This window comes from Sturnira hondurensis, unplaced genomic scaffold (assembly GCF_014824575.4).
Source record: "Sturnira hondurensis isolate 20B ecotype Veracruz unplaced genomic scaffold, ASM1482457v3 Scaffold0004525, whole genome shotgun sequence".
Classification (NCBI taxonomy): Eukaryota; Metazoa; Chordata; class Mammalia; order Chiroptera; family Phyllostomidae; genus Sturnira; species Sturnira hondurensis.
The window spans coordinates 217439-235366 of NW_028077156.1; the positions used below are offsets into that span (position 1 = coordinate 217439).

A 17928-nucleotide genomic window follows, 5' to 3' on the forward strand; every position below is an offset into this window, starting at 1 on the left:
GTTTGCTTTTGTTTTAGGTGTGGTTGTTAATAACTGTGAGCTTGCTGTCCTTTCACTGTTCATATTTTTCATCTTCTTTTTCTTATATAAGTCCCTTTAACATTTCATATAATAAGAGCTTGGTGATAATGAACTCCTTGAACTTGACCTTATCTGAGAAGCACTTTATCTGCCCTTCCATTCTAAATGAAATCTTTGCTGGATAAAGCAATCTTGGCTGTAGGTCTTTGGATTTCATGACTTGAATACTTCTTTCCAGCCCCTTCTTGACCATAAGGTCTCTTTTGAGAAATCTGCTGACAGTCTGATGGGTACTCCTTTGTAGGTGACTGTCCCCTTATCCCTTGATGCTTCTAGGATTCTCTCCTTCATTTTAATTTTGGCTAATGTAATGATGATGTGCCTTGGTGTGTTCCTTCTTGGGTCCAACTTCTTTAGGACTCTCTGAGCTTCCTGGATTTCCTGGAAGTCTATTTCCTTTGCCAGACTGGGAAAGCTCTCCTTTATTATTTGTTCAAATAAGTTTTCCACTCGTGGCTGTTTCTTTCCCCCTTCTGGTACCCCTATAATTCAGATGTTGGAATGTTTAAAGATGTCCTGGAGGTTCCTAAGCCTCTCCTCATTTTTTTGAATTCTCACTTCTTCATTCCTTTCTGGTGGGATGTTTTGTTCTTCCTTCTGGTCCATTCCATTGATTTGAGTCCCAGTTTCCTTTCCATCACTGTTGGTTTCCTGTGCATCTCCCTTCATTTCAATTAGTTTAGCCTTCATATGTTCCTCTAATTTGTGACTATGTTCTTCTAATTTGTGACTATAATCTACCAGTTCTGTGAGCATCCTGATAAATAGTGTCTTGAATTGGGCTTCTGAGAGGCTGGCAATTTCTCGGTCGCTTAGAGTTATCGGCTCTGGGACTTTGAGTTCTTCTTGCGCCATCTTTTGGGCTGTTCATGCCTGTTACGTAGCAGGATCGGAGCCCTAGGTGTTCACCAGAGCAGGGCAACTCAGTCGCTGGGTTGTGATGCTCTGTGTGGGGGCGGGGTCAACGAGGAGCAATGGCGTCCGTCGGCCGTCTCCTGCCGTGGCCCCCACAGGTGCAGCAGCTGCCACCATCACCAGGCCCACGCGTTTCGTCCCACTGCATGCAAGTGTGCCACCGCCGTCAGCCCTCACCCCCTGGGGCCTGTGTGGTCCCTCTCCCTGTGCGCGAATGTGCGACCACGGTCGGTCTGCCCCATACCCTGATTGGGTCTGGGCCACTTGCGCGCCTGGGTCTGGGGATCTTTTCTGCCCGACCCCGCTCCGCTGCTGGCTCCGCCCCTCTTACCATCCCCGTTGAACGGTTAGTGGTTGTCGGACTTCTGTATAATTCAGTTTTCTGTTTTGTGGCTGTATCTTTGTTCTCTAAACCTTTGTTGTATTCAAACTTGGTTGTGGGAGAAGGCACAGTGTTTCCACCTATGCCTCCATCTTGGCGGAAGTCCAGGTGTCTTTAATTTCATTTGAAACCGTTTTGTTAGATTATATTGTGACAGCTTTCATATCAGTGTGCATTTTTTAAAAAAACTTACAAAAATTGGTGAATTATTTTGTGTTGCCATTTTAATATTGAAGACGGAATAAAATAATGTTTTTATTATATTATGCTTTATTATTTTAAGAAGGATTAAAATGCAACTGAAATGCAAAAAAAAAGATTTGTGCGTTGTATGGAGAAGGTCAAAAGTGGTCAAACCTGTCAAGAGTGGTTTGCAAAGTTTCATGCTGAAGATTTCTCACTGGATGATGCTCCACAGTCAGGTAGACCAGTTAAAGTTGATAGTGATCAAATTGCAACATTTATTGAGAACAATCAGTGTTGTACTATGAGGAGGATAGCCCACATAATTCAAAATATCCAAATCAATAAAGTTACTGGAAAATGAAAAATGTGTCTTTTATTTTATGGAAGAAACCATACAGGCTTTTTGGCCAACCCAATAGTAGCTCTAAACTGTTTCATTTGTACATCAGCAAAATAATGATCATAGTAGTATTTGTCTCATTGAGGATTAAATGAAATTTTCCGCACGCACACACATCCTAGTCTAGGGTCTACCACGTAAGTGTTGGTTATTATACAGAAATATTTTCCAACTTTTTTGTTTTTTTTTTGTTTTTAGTTTTATTTTATTCCTTTTTTATTGAATTTATTGTGGTGACACTGATCAACAGAATTATCCAGGTTTCAGGTGCACTGTTCTACAACACATCATCTATACACTGTATTATGTGCTCATTATCCCAAGTCAAGTCTCTGTCCAACTTTTGTTTTTATTAATAATTACTTAATATACTTTTTTAGAGAATAATTTTGAGCATACAGAGATTACAAGAATACTACCATAGACACCCATCTTTTAAATTTTTAAATTTAATCTTTTTTCCCATTACCATTTAGTCCCCTTCCACCCACCCTCTTCCCCCTAGCAATCACCACAGTTTTCCATGTCCATGATTGAAAGAAGTTTTAAAAAAATGTTGCATTATTTCATTTTGTATCTTTGTAGCAAATCCAAATTTTGAAAGTTAAGCAAAATATTGATACCAGCTTCTTTGTATAGGTAGCTCAAATGATGCTGTCTGGCATTTCTAAGATTTTATATGTAACTTAATTTTCATTACTGACAAATAACTCCTATAGTAGTATATGAATATAATAGTTTCTGATAATTCTGTTGGACAATGTGGAGGGAAAGGGGTTTGAGGTAGCACATACCTTTGGCTAACTGTCTCTTTTTTGATCTGTACTTAATTGATGCGGTTGCTCTGAGCAGGGCACAGAGGAATAGATCCATCTAAGGACTAGCTTTTTTGACTCTTTTTTGATCCTGAGCTACGTTACACCATCAGTTAGTTGTTTTACAATTAGACTGAGTCAACATGGGGAACCAGGTGAAAGAATATGGAACATGAAACAACTCGTCCTGTTGCTAGAAAAACACTTGGTAGATATGTGCCAGGATTTATAAAGAAACATGCATTTTATATGTAGTTGGAAAATTACTTATAAATTTGCGTGGTTATAATTTGTTATTAAACCCTTTACCCTGAGTTTATGAACATGCAAAAGAGCAATCTATGAAGATAATAGATTTAAATTCCTTATTCACACTATATCCTGATCATCTGAAATGTTAGAAGGCAGTTTTCTTAGACCCAGCACAGGGAGCTGTGACTAGAAATTTGAGATCCTCTGGCACAGTTCTCCCCCTTCCCCCTTTTGTTTGTATGGGAGTACCTTTATTTCACTTTAAATTTTTTTTTAGATTTTATTTATTTATCTTTAGAAGGGAAGGAGAGAGGGAGAGAAATACCAATGTATGGTTGCTTCTCATGTCCCGCCTGCTGGGAACTGGCCTGCAACCCAGGCATGTGCCCTGACTGGGAATCTTTTGTTTTGCAGGCCCCTGCTCAATCCATTGAGCTATACCTGCCAGGACTCATTTAAATTTTTTTAAAAACCTATTATAGAAAATTTTCAGCAGACATCAAAAAGAGACAGCATATGAATTCCCATGTATTCATCACCCCACCCTCAATAACCCATCAACCCAAGGCCAGCCTGCTCTATCCATATTACTGTGTAGTACACTTTTTTCATAAATATTTTATTTTATTTCTTTTTAAATTAATAAAGGGGAGAGAGAAAGAGAGGGAGAAAAACATCAATGTGTGGTTGACTCTCACATTGCCTGCACTCAATCCACTTAGCTACACCACCCAGGGCTGTAGTGCACTTTTGTATCCTATGGGGTGGGGGCTGTTAGACTTGTATAGTATAATAGACTAAGATAATAAATAAAAACTTGTTAAATATGTGTATAATGGTCAGACTATTCATCGATAAGAGGTAGAAAAATTTAAGTCAGGCAGACAAGAAAGAAGAATAACTTCAAGTTAGTTATTCAAATTAATAAAATTATAACCAGCATGCCTGGTTATAATCTGATTTTATTTAAAAAATCTACTTTTCACGTTCTTAGAACAGTACCATAAAAGTAGGTAAGAGGTTTGGGCGTATGAAGTCTACACATATAATGAATTCAAGAACTGTAAGTCAATATAATGCCATATAACTCATTTTAGAATAAAAGTTTAAAATAATTTTGGGAAAACATCCTTATCACAGGTAGTCATGTACAAACACAGTGGTTTTTATTATTTTCAGAGTTGTGCAGTTATCATCACTGTCCATTTTAGAACATTTTCATTGTACAAAAAAGAAACCCCATACCTGTTAGATATCACTCTCTAAGTCCTCCTTCCTACTGCCCAAGCTCTAGGTAACTATTTATCTACTTCATGTCTTCATGGATTTGCCTATTCTGCACATTTCCTATAAATGGAATCATACAATATGTAATCTTTTTTGACTGGCTTCTTTCACCTATTTAACATACTGCTGTCAAGGTTCATCCAGGTTGTAGTGTATATCCATGTCATTTTTTATGGCTTTATGGATAGTGTTGTATGTGCATAGCACGTTTTCTTTGTCTAGTCATCAGTTGATGGATATTTGGGTTGATAGAAGGGTGGTTAACACTTTGGGCTGTTAGGAGAAATGCTGTTGTGAACATTCCATTCACATGTTTTCGGGTGGCCTTATGTTTTTATTTCTCTTTGATTCTTTGACTTTTTAAGAGTAGTTTTTCCCACTAGGAATTAATCCATGTTCATCAAAAAAGTCCTTGGGGAATGCAGAAGAGCAAAAAGATGTTCAAGCAGTCTCAGTCTTTAAATCTTCATACCTGCCTACATATCTCGGTCTTTTCCTCACCTGCTTTTAAAGTTTTTTTTTTGTTGTTGAAGAAATTCAGTCATTCGTCTTGTAGGGTTTTCCACTGTTTGGATTTTTTTCATTGCATCCTAGTGGAGTAATGAAACATCCTCTGTGTTTCTTGTAAATTTGATAGAGAAAATGATTTTCAAACCTTATCTAATGATTGTATAGTGTTTTTGCACCATATGGTTGCCATATTGTGGCTGCCATTTTATAGCATTCGTTAACTTTTATTCTTGGAACCTTTTCTATGAAATCTAGAGTTCTCTTCAAATGAATTATATGTATGAGTGTATTTTATAATTAGGAAAACAAATCATTTTACTATATGATCCTTAGTAGAGATTTGTAATTTCTTCTGTTTGAATTTCTGTTTTCTTTCTACACTGCTATTTTGTTTTAAATTAAAATTTAAAAATGAACCTATTGTTGGTAAAGTAATTACAGCATCTTTTTTATCTGTCCCTGTTTCCAGACTTCTTAGGGTGTGATTTAACTTTAGTATTTCAGTTTATTTATTTGTGTTCTCTTTGTGCCAGAAAGGTCATCATCAGGTGGATGTGTTTTGTAATTTGTGGGAGGACTGTTCTTGTTTCTAATAAATGTTTTCATACAGGTATTTCAGGAGCCAGTGGAGGAAGAACGAGATGGCAGAAAAAAGAAATATCCTAGTCCCCAGAAGACTCGTTCAGAATCTAGTGAACGAAGGTTTGTATATACTTTTAATTAGAAGGACATTGGTAACTCACTTTTCAGCTGTACTACAAGGGCATTAAAGGGATTTTTAAGATATGAACTGACTTCTCTCTCTCTGAACTAAGTAAAGAAATTTATCTTCCTTCCTTCCATTCTCTCTTTTTGTCTTTGTCATGCTTTGTCTTCCTTTATAAACAGTCATTATTATGTGCTTTCCCCAAGAGCTCAGAGGTGGGAGCAATCTCCTTAGAGAATAATAATGAAATGTTCCATTCGGTTAGGGGTGTTTAGTATTAAAATAATCCATAGCTTTTTTATATTATAATTAATTCATTTTATATTTTGAATAATCAGCCTACCATCAAAAAATTAGTCTTTATTTAGGAAAACTTTGTTTTGAGACTTCTTTTCTAGCTTTAAATATCTTTTTCTCCCACCCCCTCCATACTTTGGATTTACCTCTCTTTTTTTTTTCTCTCTCTCTCTTGTTTCTCCCCTCCCCGTGTACTTGAGGGAATGTTGTTTCTTTTCATGTAGTAGATTAGAGAAATTATGTAGTGGTTTTATGGCTTTCTAAAAAAGCATAGATGTTATGAGTTTTGATGTATCAAGGAGGGTATTTCATACCATTGATGTGTTTGCAGACTTGGTTTCTATAGTGTACCTATGGCTTTTATATCTGTGTATTATAGAACACGTGAGAAGAAAAGAGAGGATGGCAAGTGGAGAGACTATGACAGGTACTTTGAGCGAAATGAATTGTACCGTGAGAAGTATGACTGGAGAAGAGGCAGGAGTAAGAGCCGAAGTAAGAGCCGAGGCCTAAGTCGAAGTCGAAGCCGAAGTAGGGGGCGTAGTAAAGACCGAGATCCAAATAGGAATGTTGGTGAGTAGATGAGGCTTCCCCTTAAAGACTCCCATAGTTGCTTATCTTCCTTTATCACAAGAGTACCGGAAACTTCTCTTAAAGGCAAATGTACCTTTAATATATCTGAGCAGTGTAAAATGTATAACTTGTCTCCAAAAACTTAATACTGATTTTGTTACAAAGGGCTCTATTCTCTGGATAGTGTCAAAGGAGTTTGACTCAAAAGAAGTGATTTATAAGTGTATCATAGTATGTACATGTATAGACTTAAGTCATTTATATAATAGAAATAAATATCCTTTAATCAACAAAGCTACCTCTGGAGGAAGAAGATTGTTGGCCCATCTCCTTGACCCCCCCAAAAAAGATTTGCTTTAAGATTCCCTTGAGTTTATAAAAATTAAAAAGAAAAAATGTAAGTAGATTATTGGTATCCCAACCACTGATCTCATGGGATATTAGTTTGGAAGTAAATTCTTGGATAGCATTTTTATTAAATGTGAGAGAAGAAGCTGGCCTTTCTTCATTATGTATTGGTGTTGGTGTTACAGAAGATGATTCTACACAAGTCATTGGTCAAGATATATCACTTTTTTGATGTTCCTGCCTTTAGAATACATTAATAATGAAAGCACTTTGAAATATCGATAGCTCAGTAAGCTTATTGTGCTTCAATATTCTCATCTTTTCTATTTTTAAGTGAAAAAAATAGACATTGTAAGAATAAATGTCTGATCTAATTCATTTCTTATTTTTGTTTCTAAAGCAGAGCACAGGGAAAGATCCAAATTTAAGAGTGAAAGGAATGACTTGGAGAGTTCGTATGTGCCTGTGTCTGCACCACCTCCAAACTCTTCTGAGCAGTATTCCTCTGGGGCACAGACTATCCCCAGCACTGTTACTGTGATCGCACCTGCGCACCACTCTGAAAACACAACGGAGAGTTGGTCCAATTACTATAACAATCATAGCTCTTCCAATTCTTTCAGTCGAAACCCACCCCCAAAGAGGCGATGCAGAGATTATGATGGTAAACATTATCTTCTATGCTGTACCCCAAAATACTAGTAAAGCAGATGTTGCTAACATTGCATAACTTTTCATTGAATTTCAGATTTTATTAAAAGAAGTGAATGAGGAGGTGAATCTCTTTTGAGAAATGTTTATTTACTTGTTTAATTTAGTAGTTTGGTTCTTGTTAAGAGAGGGTTCAAATTTGACCTTTTGTATTTTGCTTTTGTTACTCCAATCACTTAAGTGTACCACAGAATCTGTTAGACATTAAGAGTTACAACTTCTTTGGTGTTTTGTGCTGGGACTTTGTTATTTGTGGACTTTCCATTTGAATGAATTGGTGTGTATTTTTTTAAACATTTTATTAAGAAAATATTATATAAGTAGACAAAATAATATAATTAACCCTAGTGTGTCCATGACTTCACATCAACAGTGACTAAATTATTTTCATCTATATCCCATCATTTCTCACTGATCTATAGTATTTGAAGCAAATCACAGACATAACTTTTTTTCTATAAATATAGAATGTATATGTTTTTACATTTCATTTATTTTAAAGTAAGGAATAGAATAAACTCATAATTCAGGCATTACCTTACTTTCACCCTAGTCTCCCTAGACACAAAGCTTCCTTCACAAAGCCTATTTGATGTAGCTAATTTCTTGTGTATCTTTCCAAACATAGTCTCTGCATATGTACATAAACAAATACATATCTTCTCCCCCCTTTTTACATCACTGTTAATATACTGTTTACATTCTTTACATTTTTTTTAAATTTATTTTTGATTTTAGAGAGGGGAAGGGAGGAAGAAAAAGAGGGTAAGAAACACGTACGTAAGAGAGAAGCATCAATTAGTTGCCTGGTTGCCTTCTGCATGTTCCTCAGGACGGAGCCTACAACCCAGATGTGTCCTGCCCAGGAATTGAACTGGTGACCTTTTGGTTTGTGGGAGGATGACCAACTGAGCCACACTGGCTGGGACTATACTGTTCCCATTCTTCCTAATGTTTTTCACTTAACAATAAATATTTCCTGGTAGTCATCTTACATTAATATATAAAGAACTTCCTCAATGTGTTTTAGGTTTTTTAATGCCGTATATGTACAAAAATGTGTTTAACTTACTCTTTTATTGATGAACTTTTGGAGTGTTTCTCATATTTTGCTGTTATAAACAATGTTGCAGTGAACAGTCCAGTACATGATGTCCACTTGAATATTTTATTTTATTTTTTCAGGTATTGTTTATTTTTTAGAGAGAGGGGAAAGGAGGGAGAGAAACATAAATGTGGGAAAGAAACATTGATGAATTGCCTCTCACATTCCCCCACCTGGGAATGTAGCACTCAGCCAACTGAGCCACCAGCCAGGGTTGAAGATTTTAAACTAAAGTTTCAACTTGCAGAAATAGTGAGAATAGTTGCTTTAGAATAATATCATGAAAATAGTAGTGGAAATTAGATCATCTAATTTAAGCCTTTTATTTCCCTCCATCATATTCCCAGCCTTTGTTAAATTGCTATTTGTTTAAAATACCTGAATTTTTATTATGAAAATTTCATACCAAATAGGTTAATAGTGACTGTAGTCAGTTTTTCACTCTGTTATTTGCTATCTCAACAGATCATAGTCTTAGAGTGTAGAAAGCAGAGTACACCTGCCTTCACCTCAGGGATATGTGATGATTAACAATAACACTCAAGAAGGGTTTAGACTCCTTGGAGAAAAAACACTTTATAAATCAGATTGGAGGGTTTTTCAGGGACTTACTTTGTTTGTTTTTTGAACTCTTAAGTAGATCATAGTAAGATTCTTCTTTTATTCTTACAGAAAGAGGATTTTGTGTACTTGGTGACCTTTGTCAGTTTGATCATGGAAATGATCCCTTGGTTGTTGATGAAGTTGCTCTGCCAAGCATGATTCCTTTCCCTCCACCTCCTGGGCTTCCTCCTCCACCACCTCCTGGAATGTTAATGCCTCCAATGCCAGGGCCAGGCCCTGGCCCTGGCCCAGGTCCAGGTCCAGGCCCAGGCCCAGGCCCAGGCCCAGGCCACAATATGAGACTTCCTGTTCCCCAAGGACATGGCCAGCCTCCGCCTTCTGTTGTGCTTCCCATACCAAGTAAGTATGTGTTGATTGACTGTTCTTTCTTTAGTGCAGAATTATATTTCGAAGAACCCATTTCTTTCAGCTAAAGTTAGTCTTTAAAAGTAAATTAATAATAGAATTTAGATGCTGTTCCCTTTTTTCATCTATTGTTGTGTTGCATTATTTGTAGTTTCTCCAAAGTGTGAGTTTTATCCGCAGTTACCTAAGTTATATTGACCTGGAGTCAAAATCTTGCTAGTTGATAGCATCTTAAGAAAGCCAGTGTTTTGAAGATATCAGGAAAAAAACATGCCAGTAGTTTAATGAAATTTTTCAGGCTTTAAAGAAAAATTAAGAATAATGAAGTAATTTTAAAAATGCTTTATTATGGAAAATTTCAAATATACACAGAGATGGAATAATATATGTACCACATGTACTGTCATCCAGTTTTAGTGGATTATCAATATTCGTCTGTTTTTGTCTCATCCCTACACCCTTCCCCCAATTTTGGGGGGTGGTTACTTATTTTTGCTGGAGTAAATGTCAGGTGTCATCAGTTTACCAGTATATACTTCAGTGTGAGTCTGTTCACAGAAAGGACTGTTTTTTTCTTGTTTTTATTTTTTATAAAAATAATAATTAAGCCTTAGCTGGTGTGGCTCAGTGGATTGAGTGCAGGCCTGTGAACTAAGGGATTGCGGTTCAGTTCGCAGTCAGGGCACATGCCTGAGTTGCAGGCCAGTTCCTGGCAGAGGACACACAAGAGGCAACCATACATTGATATTTCTCTCCCTCTCTCCTTCCCTTCCCCTCTAAAGATAAATGAATAAAATCTTTAAAAAAATAATAATTAATATGCTATGGTCAAATCTACTAAAATTAAGATTAAGAAATGTTTGAAAATGATCATTTAAAAATCTTAACAGTTGCTAATTTATCAGAAACAGAAGTAAAGCCAAATTTTTTTTAATGTAATTGAAGAATAGGTGAATAGTTTGTATGTGTGCGAAGATATATGAAAATACTTGATGACATTTCACATTGCCAGGAGGTTGCAAATTATTATTTTAAAAAATGATTGTCATTCATTTTACATGGTAAAGTACTACTTTAACTTTTCCTTTTTTTATGTTTTAGTTTTGAAATTATGCTAGACTAACAAGAAGTTGCAAAAATAGTTTAGTTTAGATTCCATGTACCTATCACCTAGCTTTCCTGCAGCAGTGTTCTTTTTTTTTGTTTTTTTTTTTTAAGATTTTATTTATTTATCTTTAGAAGGGAAGGAGAGAGGGAGAGAAACATCAATGTATGGTTGCCTTTCGTGCGTCCCCTGCTGGGAGTTGGCCTGCAGGGAACTGGCCTGCAACCCAGGCATGTGCCCTGACTGGGAATCGAACCGCGATCCTCTGGTTCGCAGGCCCATGCTCAATCCACTGAGCTACACCAGCCAGGGCTAGCAGTGTTCTTTATAGAACACATTTTATTCAAGTTTCTGAAGGTTTTGAGACCTTTAATGCATAGATTTGGTCAATAGAAATGTGGTTCTTTTAACTTGGCATTTGTGAATATTTAGTACTGTCACATAAATGGTAAAATTATAAAACTCAAGTTGAGATTTTATTCTCAGGAAAATAGCCTCTTTATTTAAGGAATTCTCAGAATAAAAGTTAAATCCTATACTATCATTTCCTTCTAAAATTTTGCTATGGAATATTTTAAGCAAACAGTAAAGTTGAAAGAACTATACACTGAACACCCATATACTCAACATCTAGGTTTTACAATGAACATTTTAGTATATTTGTGTTATCACATATCTTTTAATCTCTCCATTTTCATGTACTTACTCGTTTCACAGTGTGTTGTATTCAGTCATTAATATACATAAAACATGTTTACCATTAGCTTAAGACTTCTATAGAACTTTACCATCACCCCAGATTGTTTGTTCAAGTCTCTTCCCAGCCATTTCTATTCCCATCCCCCAGGGTCTACCAATAACTGCTTTTTTTAACCCTAGAACAGTTTTGTCTGTTCTAGAAATAAATTGTCATTTAAATTATGTAACCTCACAGTGTTTAAGCATCCATATATCAAATTCCTTAAGCCCTGGCTGGTGTATCTCAGTGGATTGAGCGCAGGCCTGCGAATAAAAAAATCGAGGTTCGATTCCCAGTCAGGGCACATGCCTGGGTTGCAGGCCAGTCCCCAGCAGGGGATGTACAAGAGGCAACCATACATTGATATTTCTCTCCCTCTCTCCTTCCCTTCCCGTCTAAAGATAAATAAATAAAATATTTTATTTTATTTTTAAATATATTTTATTGATTATACCATTACGGTTGTTCTATTCCCCCCGTTCATTCCCCTCCACCCGCACACTCCCTCCCCCACCATTCTCCCCCCCTTAGTTTATAACCACGTGTCTCAAGTTCTTTAGATTCTATATTTCCCCCACTATTCTCGCCCTCCCCCCTATCTATTTTCTACCTACTGTCTGTGCTATTTTCTGTGCCTTCTCCCCCCTTCTCCTCCTTCCACCCCCCTGTTTCTAACCCTCCATGTGTTCTTCATTTCTATGGTTCCACTCCTGATCTAGCTGTCCTCTTGGTTTGCTTTTGTTTTAGGTGTGGTTGTTAATACCTGTGTGTTTGCTGTTCTTTCACTGTTAATATTATTCATCATCTTTTCCTTATATAAGTCCCTTTAGCATTTCATGTAATAAGGGCTTGGTGATGATGAACTCCTTGAACTTGACCTTATCTGAGAAGCACTTTATCTGTCCTTCCATTCTAAATGAAAGTTTTGCTGGATAAAGCAATCTTGGCTGTAGGTCTTTGGATTTCATGACTTGGAATACTTCTTTCCAGCCCCAAATAAAATATTTTTTAAAAATTCCTTAAATCTGTTCTAAGCCAAGTAGGTATTTTAAGTATGAATATCCAGACTGGTACTTGTATATTAATGCTCTGTCTTTCACTTTTTGTTATCGCAGGACCACCCATAACACAGTCAAGTTTAATAAACAACCGTGACCAGCCTGGGACAAGTGCAGTGCCCAATCTTGCACCAGTGGGAGCAAGACTACCTCCTCCTTTACCCCAGAACCTCCTTTATACAGTTTCAGAACGTAAGTAATTGTTATTTGACTTAAAATTGTTAGGGCATAGAGAAGCCAAGTTTTTTATATCAATGTTATACTTTTTAAAAATATATTTAATTTGTATTCTAATGGATTGTGCTATGTAAAATTATATTTGTATATACAGGGTAGTTTACAGTGTAGCTATGCTATATAGTTGGATTTTAATTTTTGTGATAATGGGAGAGAAGAGCAAAGCCTTGTGTTTTGGAGAAATCTGCTCTGCTGTGGAGTAGCAACATTTGGATTTTTCGAATGGTAATTTATTTTGAAGCTTCTGTTAAAAAATTGTTTCTCTGACCCTGGCTGGTGTAGCTCAGTGGATTGAGCATGGGCCTGCGAACCAGAGGATCGCGGTTCGATTCCCAGTCAGGGCACATGCCTGGGTTGCAGGCCAGTTCCTTGCAGGCCAACTCCCAGCAGGGAACGCACAAAAGGCAACCATACATTGATGTTTCTCTCCCTCTCTCCTTCCCCTCTAAAGATAAATAAATAAAAAAAATCTTAAAAAAAATACAGTTTAAAAAAAAAAAATTTGTTTCTCTGATTGAATTTCTAAAACATAGGGCTTATCTCCTAAGAGGATACAAAAATTGGATAAAGTGTGCCTAATAATTGTTTTAAGTTGTATGCTGAAATGAAGACAGAGAGCATAATTCAAATTGTAATATTTAGTGGTTAGGCTGTTTGTGGTATTTATAATTAACTGTAGTAATGTGTTTTTTCTGGATCCTAATTTTTTTATTTATCAGGTGATTTTTTTCTTGTTTTTAGTTTACCAGAGCTTTTAAAAAATTCCTTTCTCTAAAAACATAAAAATAAGGTAGTTGGTAACTTTATAAATAAATTTATTTTTTATATAACTGTTTATCATTAATACTTTTTCATCTCTATCATATTATGGGGAGGCAGTTCAGCAAAGTATTTAAGCTTGGGTTCAAATCCTGGTTTCATTCTGTCACTGTTACTGTCTGTGACTTTGGGCAAGTTACTTGTCTGTGTATCTCAATTTTCTGTTCTCTAAAATGGAGATCATAATAACATTACTCAGGGGAAATAAGGGAGGGATTTAGAGGAACCTATATAAAGGATACATGGACAACAACTGAGAAGGGTGGAAATGGGAGGGAGGGGGAGGATGGAAGTAATAGACAGAAAACTGTACTTGAAAAATAATTAAATAAAAAAATTGGAAAAAAAATAACATTACTCACCTCATTAAGGTTGTTTTGAGGAAATTCTGCCCTCATCCACACTTGAATCCTGGCACATACGAGGCCCTCAGTAAATACTGAGGATTATTGCTACTGGCTTCACCCCACTAAGTTGTGTCACATGATGTTGCTAAACTAATTTTTCTGAGAGAGCCAACAGTGAGTTCTTCATGAGATATTGTCAGTGGTCACTTACTTCCTTTGAAATCATAGATGAATCTCTCTCTGTGGCTTCTAACTCTTTTCTACAATTTACCTCACCCTTCTTGGTAGTGAGTTTTCAGTATTCCCTGCCTCTTCTCTGGTCAGGTAGGTTATGCCCTGTCATGGCTCAATTTGTTTTTCTACCTTCATTCCTAGTAATATCCTCTCCTATTCTTTTAATGCCCAAATTTTCTACATACATGGGGAATGTTATTGCTCTGTTCTGAACTCCTACCCTATCAAAGAGCTTTTATTACATAATGATGAACAATTGTATGTAGGCCTATTGTTTGATTTCTTTTCATGTATATAAACTTTATGTTCAGCTGAGCTTCAGAACAGAAACCATATCTGATTCTTAAGTAATAGTTCTTCCTGCTTCACACTTAGTATCTCACAGTCTTCTAATTACTATAGTGTTATTTTACAGTGCATGTTTGTTTTACTGTGTCTCTGATCTTTTAATTTTGGAAAATTTCAAACCTACATAAGGTAGGTTTATACTTATCTAAAAAATAAGATAGTATAATTCATCCAGCCTCAATAGTTATCAGTCTTTTTTCCATCTCTTCCCCCTGAATCAGATCTTAACATTATCTCTTAATGCCTTTGAACTATAAATATGAACATGGATTATTTATCTGAGAGTTGAGTCTATTTTATGTAGCACATCTTCATACTATTAAATTTAGCCCTGTGACTCATGATCAAAATTGTTTTAATTGTTAAAAATTCTGGCAATTATTGTTTGAATATGAAGTTTAACGTTGGGACTTACTCTATAAAAATTTAATTTTGATTTTAATTTTTAAAAACCTGGAAGTTAACCATTTCATTGACTCAACTTAATATTAATTAATTCAGCATTTATTGAGGGCCTACTATGTCCCAGGCATTGTGCTAGACACTAAAGAGACAAGATGAACGAGATATCTGACCTCATGTTTTTTGAAGACTTTTTATTTTTTAAAGCAAGACTCTCTTAAATACATTTTTACACTCCAGAAAGACGCATAAAGTACCCCAAGATAAAGGACAATCTTTATATATTCAGTTTTATGAAATATTAATTATATGTTTTCCCGTTTTGTCTCAGACCCGTAAAAGGTGATAACTTCCCATTGACGTTTGTGAATTAAAGCTTTAGAGGATTGTCTTACATCTGTGTCAGTGTCTCTAAAGAGTTTTACCATAGTTTGTTGGCAAATGAATATATTGAAAGAAAATATTTATGTTGGACAATTTAAATCCCTTTTACTATGCAAACTACTTTTTTCCTTTTTTGAAAGTTAAAATTTGATTCTAAAATATATGAAGAAATTTGAAAAGAGATTTTTTTCTGATAACAACCTAAACATTGAAGGGATTTTTTTTTTGGTATAGTTTTTCAATAATACACTTTTTATATCTTTTTATTCAGTTGATTTAAAATAGTTTCTGAGCCCTGGCTGGTGTGGCTCAGTGGATTGAGCGCGAGCCTGTGAACCAAAGGATTGCGGTTCAACTCCCAGTCGGGGCGCATGCCTGGATTGCAGGCCAGTTCTCAGCAGGTAGTGCACAAGATGCAACCATACATTGATATTTCTCTCCCTCTCTCCTTCCCTTCCCCTCTAAAGATAAATAAATAAAATCTTTAAAAAAATAGTTTCTGTGTTTTAAAAAATTGCCTTTGAGAATTATTCAAGTTTACTTTTCAAAAAAATTAGCACTTCAGTTCAAATGAGGTAAAAAGCTATATGTATGTAGCTTTGCATTGTAATAGAGAACTTGAGCTATGCTGAAAAGTTAACAAGTTGAGAAGTTAAAATTATGGATATTTTATTATTAAAATTACCATTAAAATTCACAGCACACAAAGTGGTGTAAGTGAAGAACAGTGTATCAAATGGCATTTACTTGTGAAAATTATGTCACTAGGGACCCAAAGGAAACAACAGTGAAATTGGGATTTTGGGGGGTAAAAATAGGACTGTGCTCAATGCTTGCTATATACTGAGAACATACAGATAAACAAGGAACGATTGTTCTTTTTTTTAAGATTTTATTTATTTACTTTTAGAGATGTGAAGAGGGGAGAAAGAGAGGGAGAAAAAGATCAGTGTGTGAGAGGTATAGTGATTGGCTGCCTCTTCTGCCCCCAAATGGGAACCTGGCCTGTATCCCAGGGTACCTGCCCCGACTGGAAATCGAACTTGTGACCTTTTGGTTCCCAGGCCAGCACTCAATCCACTGAGCCACACTAGCTAGCCAGGGCCAATTTTTCTCTTAAGAAGCAAATATTTAATAATGGGAAAGAAATATATAAAAACAATAACAACAAAACCCTAAACCAGTGATAGTGTATTAAATCTAAATGAACAGAGTGCCTCAGAAACACAAGTGACAAAGGACCTAATTCTGCCAAAAACAAAACCCTCATCTAGTCTATAATTATCAGTAGTTCTAGAAGAGGAAAATTGAATGTTAAAAGAGGAAAAAACAATTAACCAACTGTGAAACTAGGTAGGATGTATGCTATTTAAAAGTTAATGTCAAATGGTTCTGGTTTAGGGAAAAAAAAACTTTGAAATTTTGCTGTTTTTGTTAAAGTGTCACAGATACTCTGAAAAGGACTTAAATAATGAGGTGTAATTGGAATTGTCTGGAAAGACAGTGGTGTTTTACACCTATTAAAATCAGCTGTGTCCTCTGAAATATTTGAATAATTTACTCAAATTTGAAGTCATCGACTTAGCCAGTATCCTTTATTTTCATTTTCACAGGATCATTTTAAGTTGCCTCTTTTCTGTCTTACATTGGGTCTGGTTTTGTTGCTTCTTTGAAGAAGACAGAGTAGAAATATTTTATGACTACTAAGCTTATTGTACTAGGTGTGTGGAAAAGTAATAGTATAATATAATGTTATGGATTCTAGAGCCTGATTCTTAGGCTGAAGACAGTTGTCCACCTTCAAATAAATTTACATAAATTATCTTCGTCTTTCTGAAAATATATTTCCAATTATTAACAGTGTAAGATTATTCAAACACTATATTCCTAAACTCAAAGTTGCTCATTTAATTCTGTGGAATGTGTATTATTTCTTTGTGCAGAATTGTGGATTTTGAAGTTTAGAGAAGTGACTCAGTATCCAGCAGAATCATTGTATATTGTCTAGAGTTATTTTTCCCCTTGTTTATGACTTGGATTTGTATTGCATTAGTTATCATTTTGCCCATTTCAACATAGTGATATTCACCCAAAGAAATAATTATCATTGGGATACATTTAATAAATAAGCTCTCATCTCTTTAAATGACTCTTCATTGAGTTGCTGCTATGCACTAGGCGTGGTGTAGGCCCTAGAACTTCAGAAAGTGGGCCAGGGAGGGACTGTGAGTTCACTAATAGAGAACATACATGATAAATTTGGCCAGCAATTAGGAGGTATAGCTTTATATTTTTTCTAATTGGGCTTTACATTTAAAATTTATTTTAGAATTTTTTCCCCTGTGAATACACTAAAAGACAAAATGAGGAAACTTAAAAAGAGTAGCTAAAATTCGAGTTTGAATAAAGACTATCTTCAACTCACTAGAGTTAATAATAATGTGAAAATGTTGCTATCGGGCATGTAAGATAGGACCAACTTAAGATAGGAACATGAGCTTGGCGTGTTTGAAGTCTGGAATTATCCAGTCATTGTGCACTGGTTAAAACTGAGTTGACTGTATATACATTGTGAATAGCTCATCTTCATCATTGTTATAACCTATTTGATTTTTTAAAAACTTTTTATTTTGGAAAATTTCAGATATACACAGGAGAGTAAATACTCTATAGTAGTTTTTATGCATTCATTTACCATCTTCAGTGTTATCAGCATAT

At 35.7% G+C, this 17928-nt stretch overlaps 1 protein-coding gene across 2 annotated transcripts in view; it reads left to right on the forward strand.

Moving 5' to 3' along the window:
- RBM27 (RNA binding motif protein 27) overlaps window positions 1–17928 on the forward strand; it is an 82203-nt gene that overhangs the window by 17498 nt on the left and 46777 nt on the right. The window contains exons 4-8 of one of the 2 annotated variants that reach the window (XM_037045919.1): window positions 5439–5530; window positions 6211–6404; window positions 7153–7416; window positions 9241–9531; window positions 12497–12631. In XM_037045919.1, coding sequence (XP_036901814.1) covers window positions 5439–5530; window positions 6211–6404; window positions 7153–7416; window positions 9241–9531; window positions 12497–12631 — 976 coding nt within the window. The remainder of the gene's footprint in view (window positions 1–5438; window positions 5531–6210; window positions 6405–7152; window positions 7417–9240; window positions 9532–12496; window positions 12632–17928) is intronic. The other variant, XM_037045920.1, reaches the window with a different exon arrangement.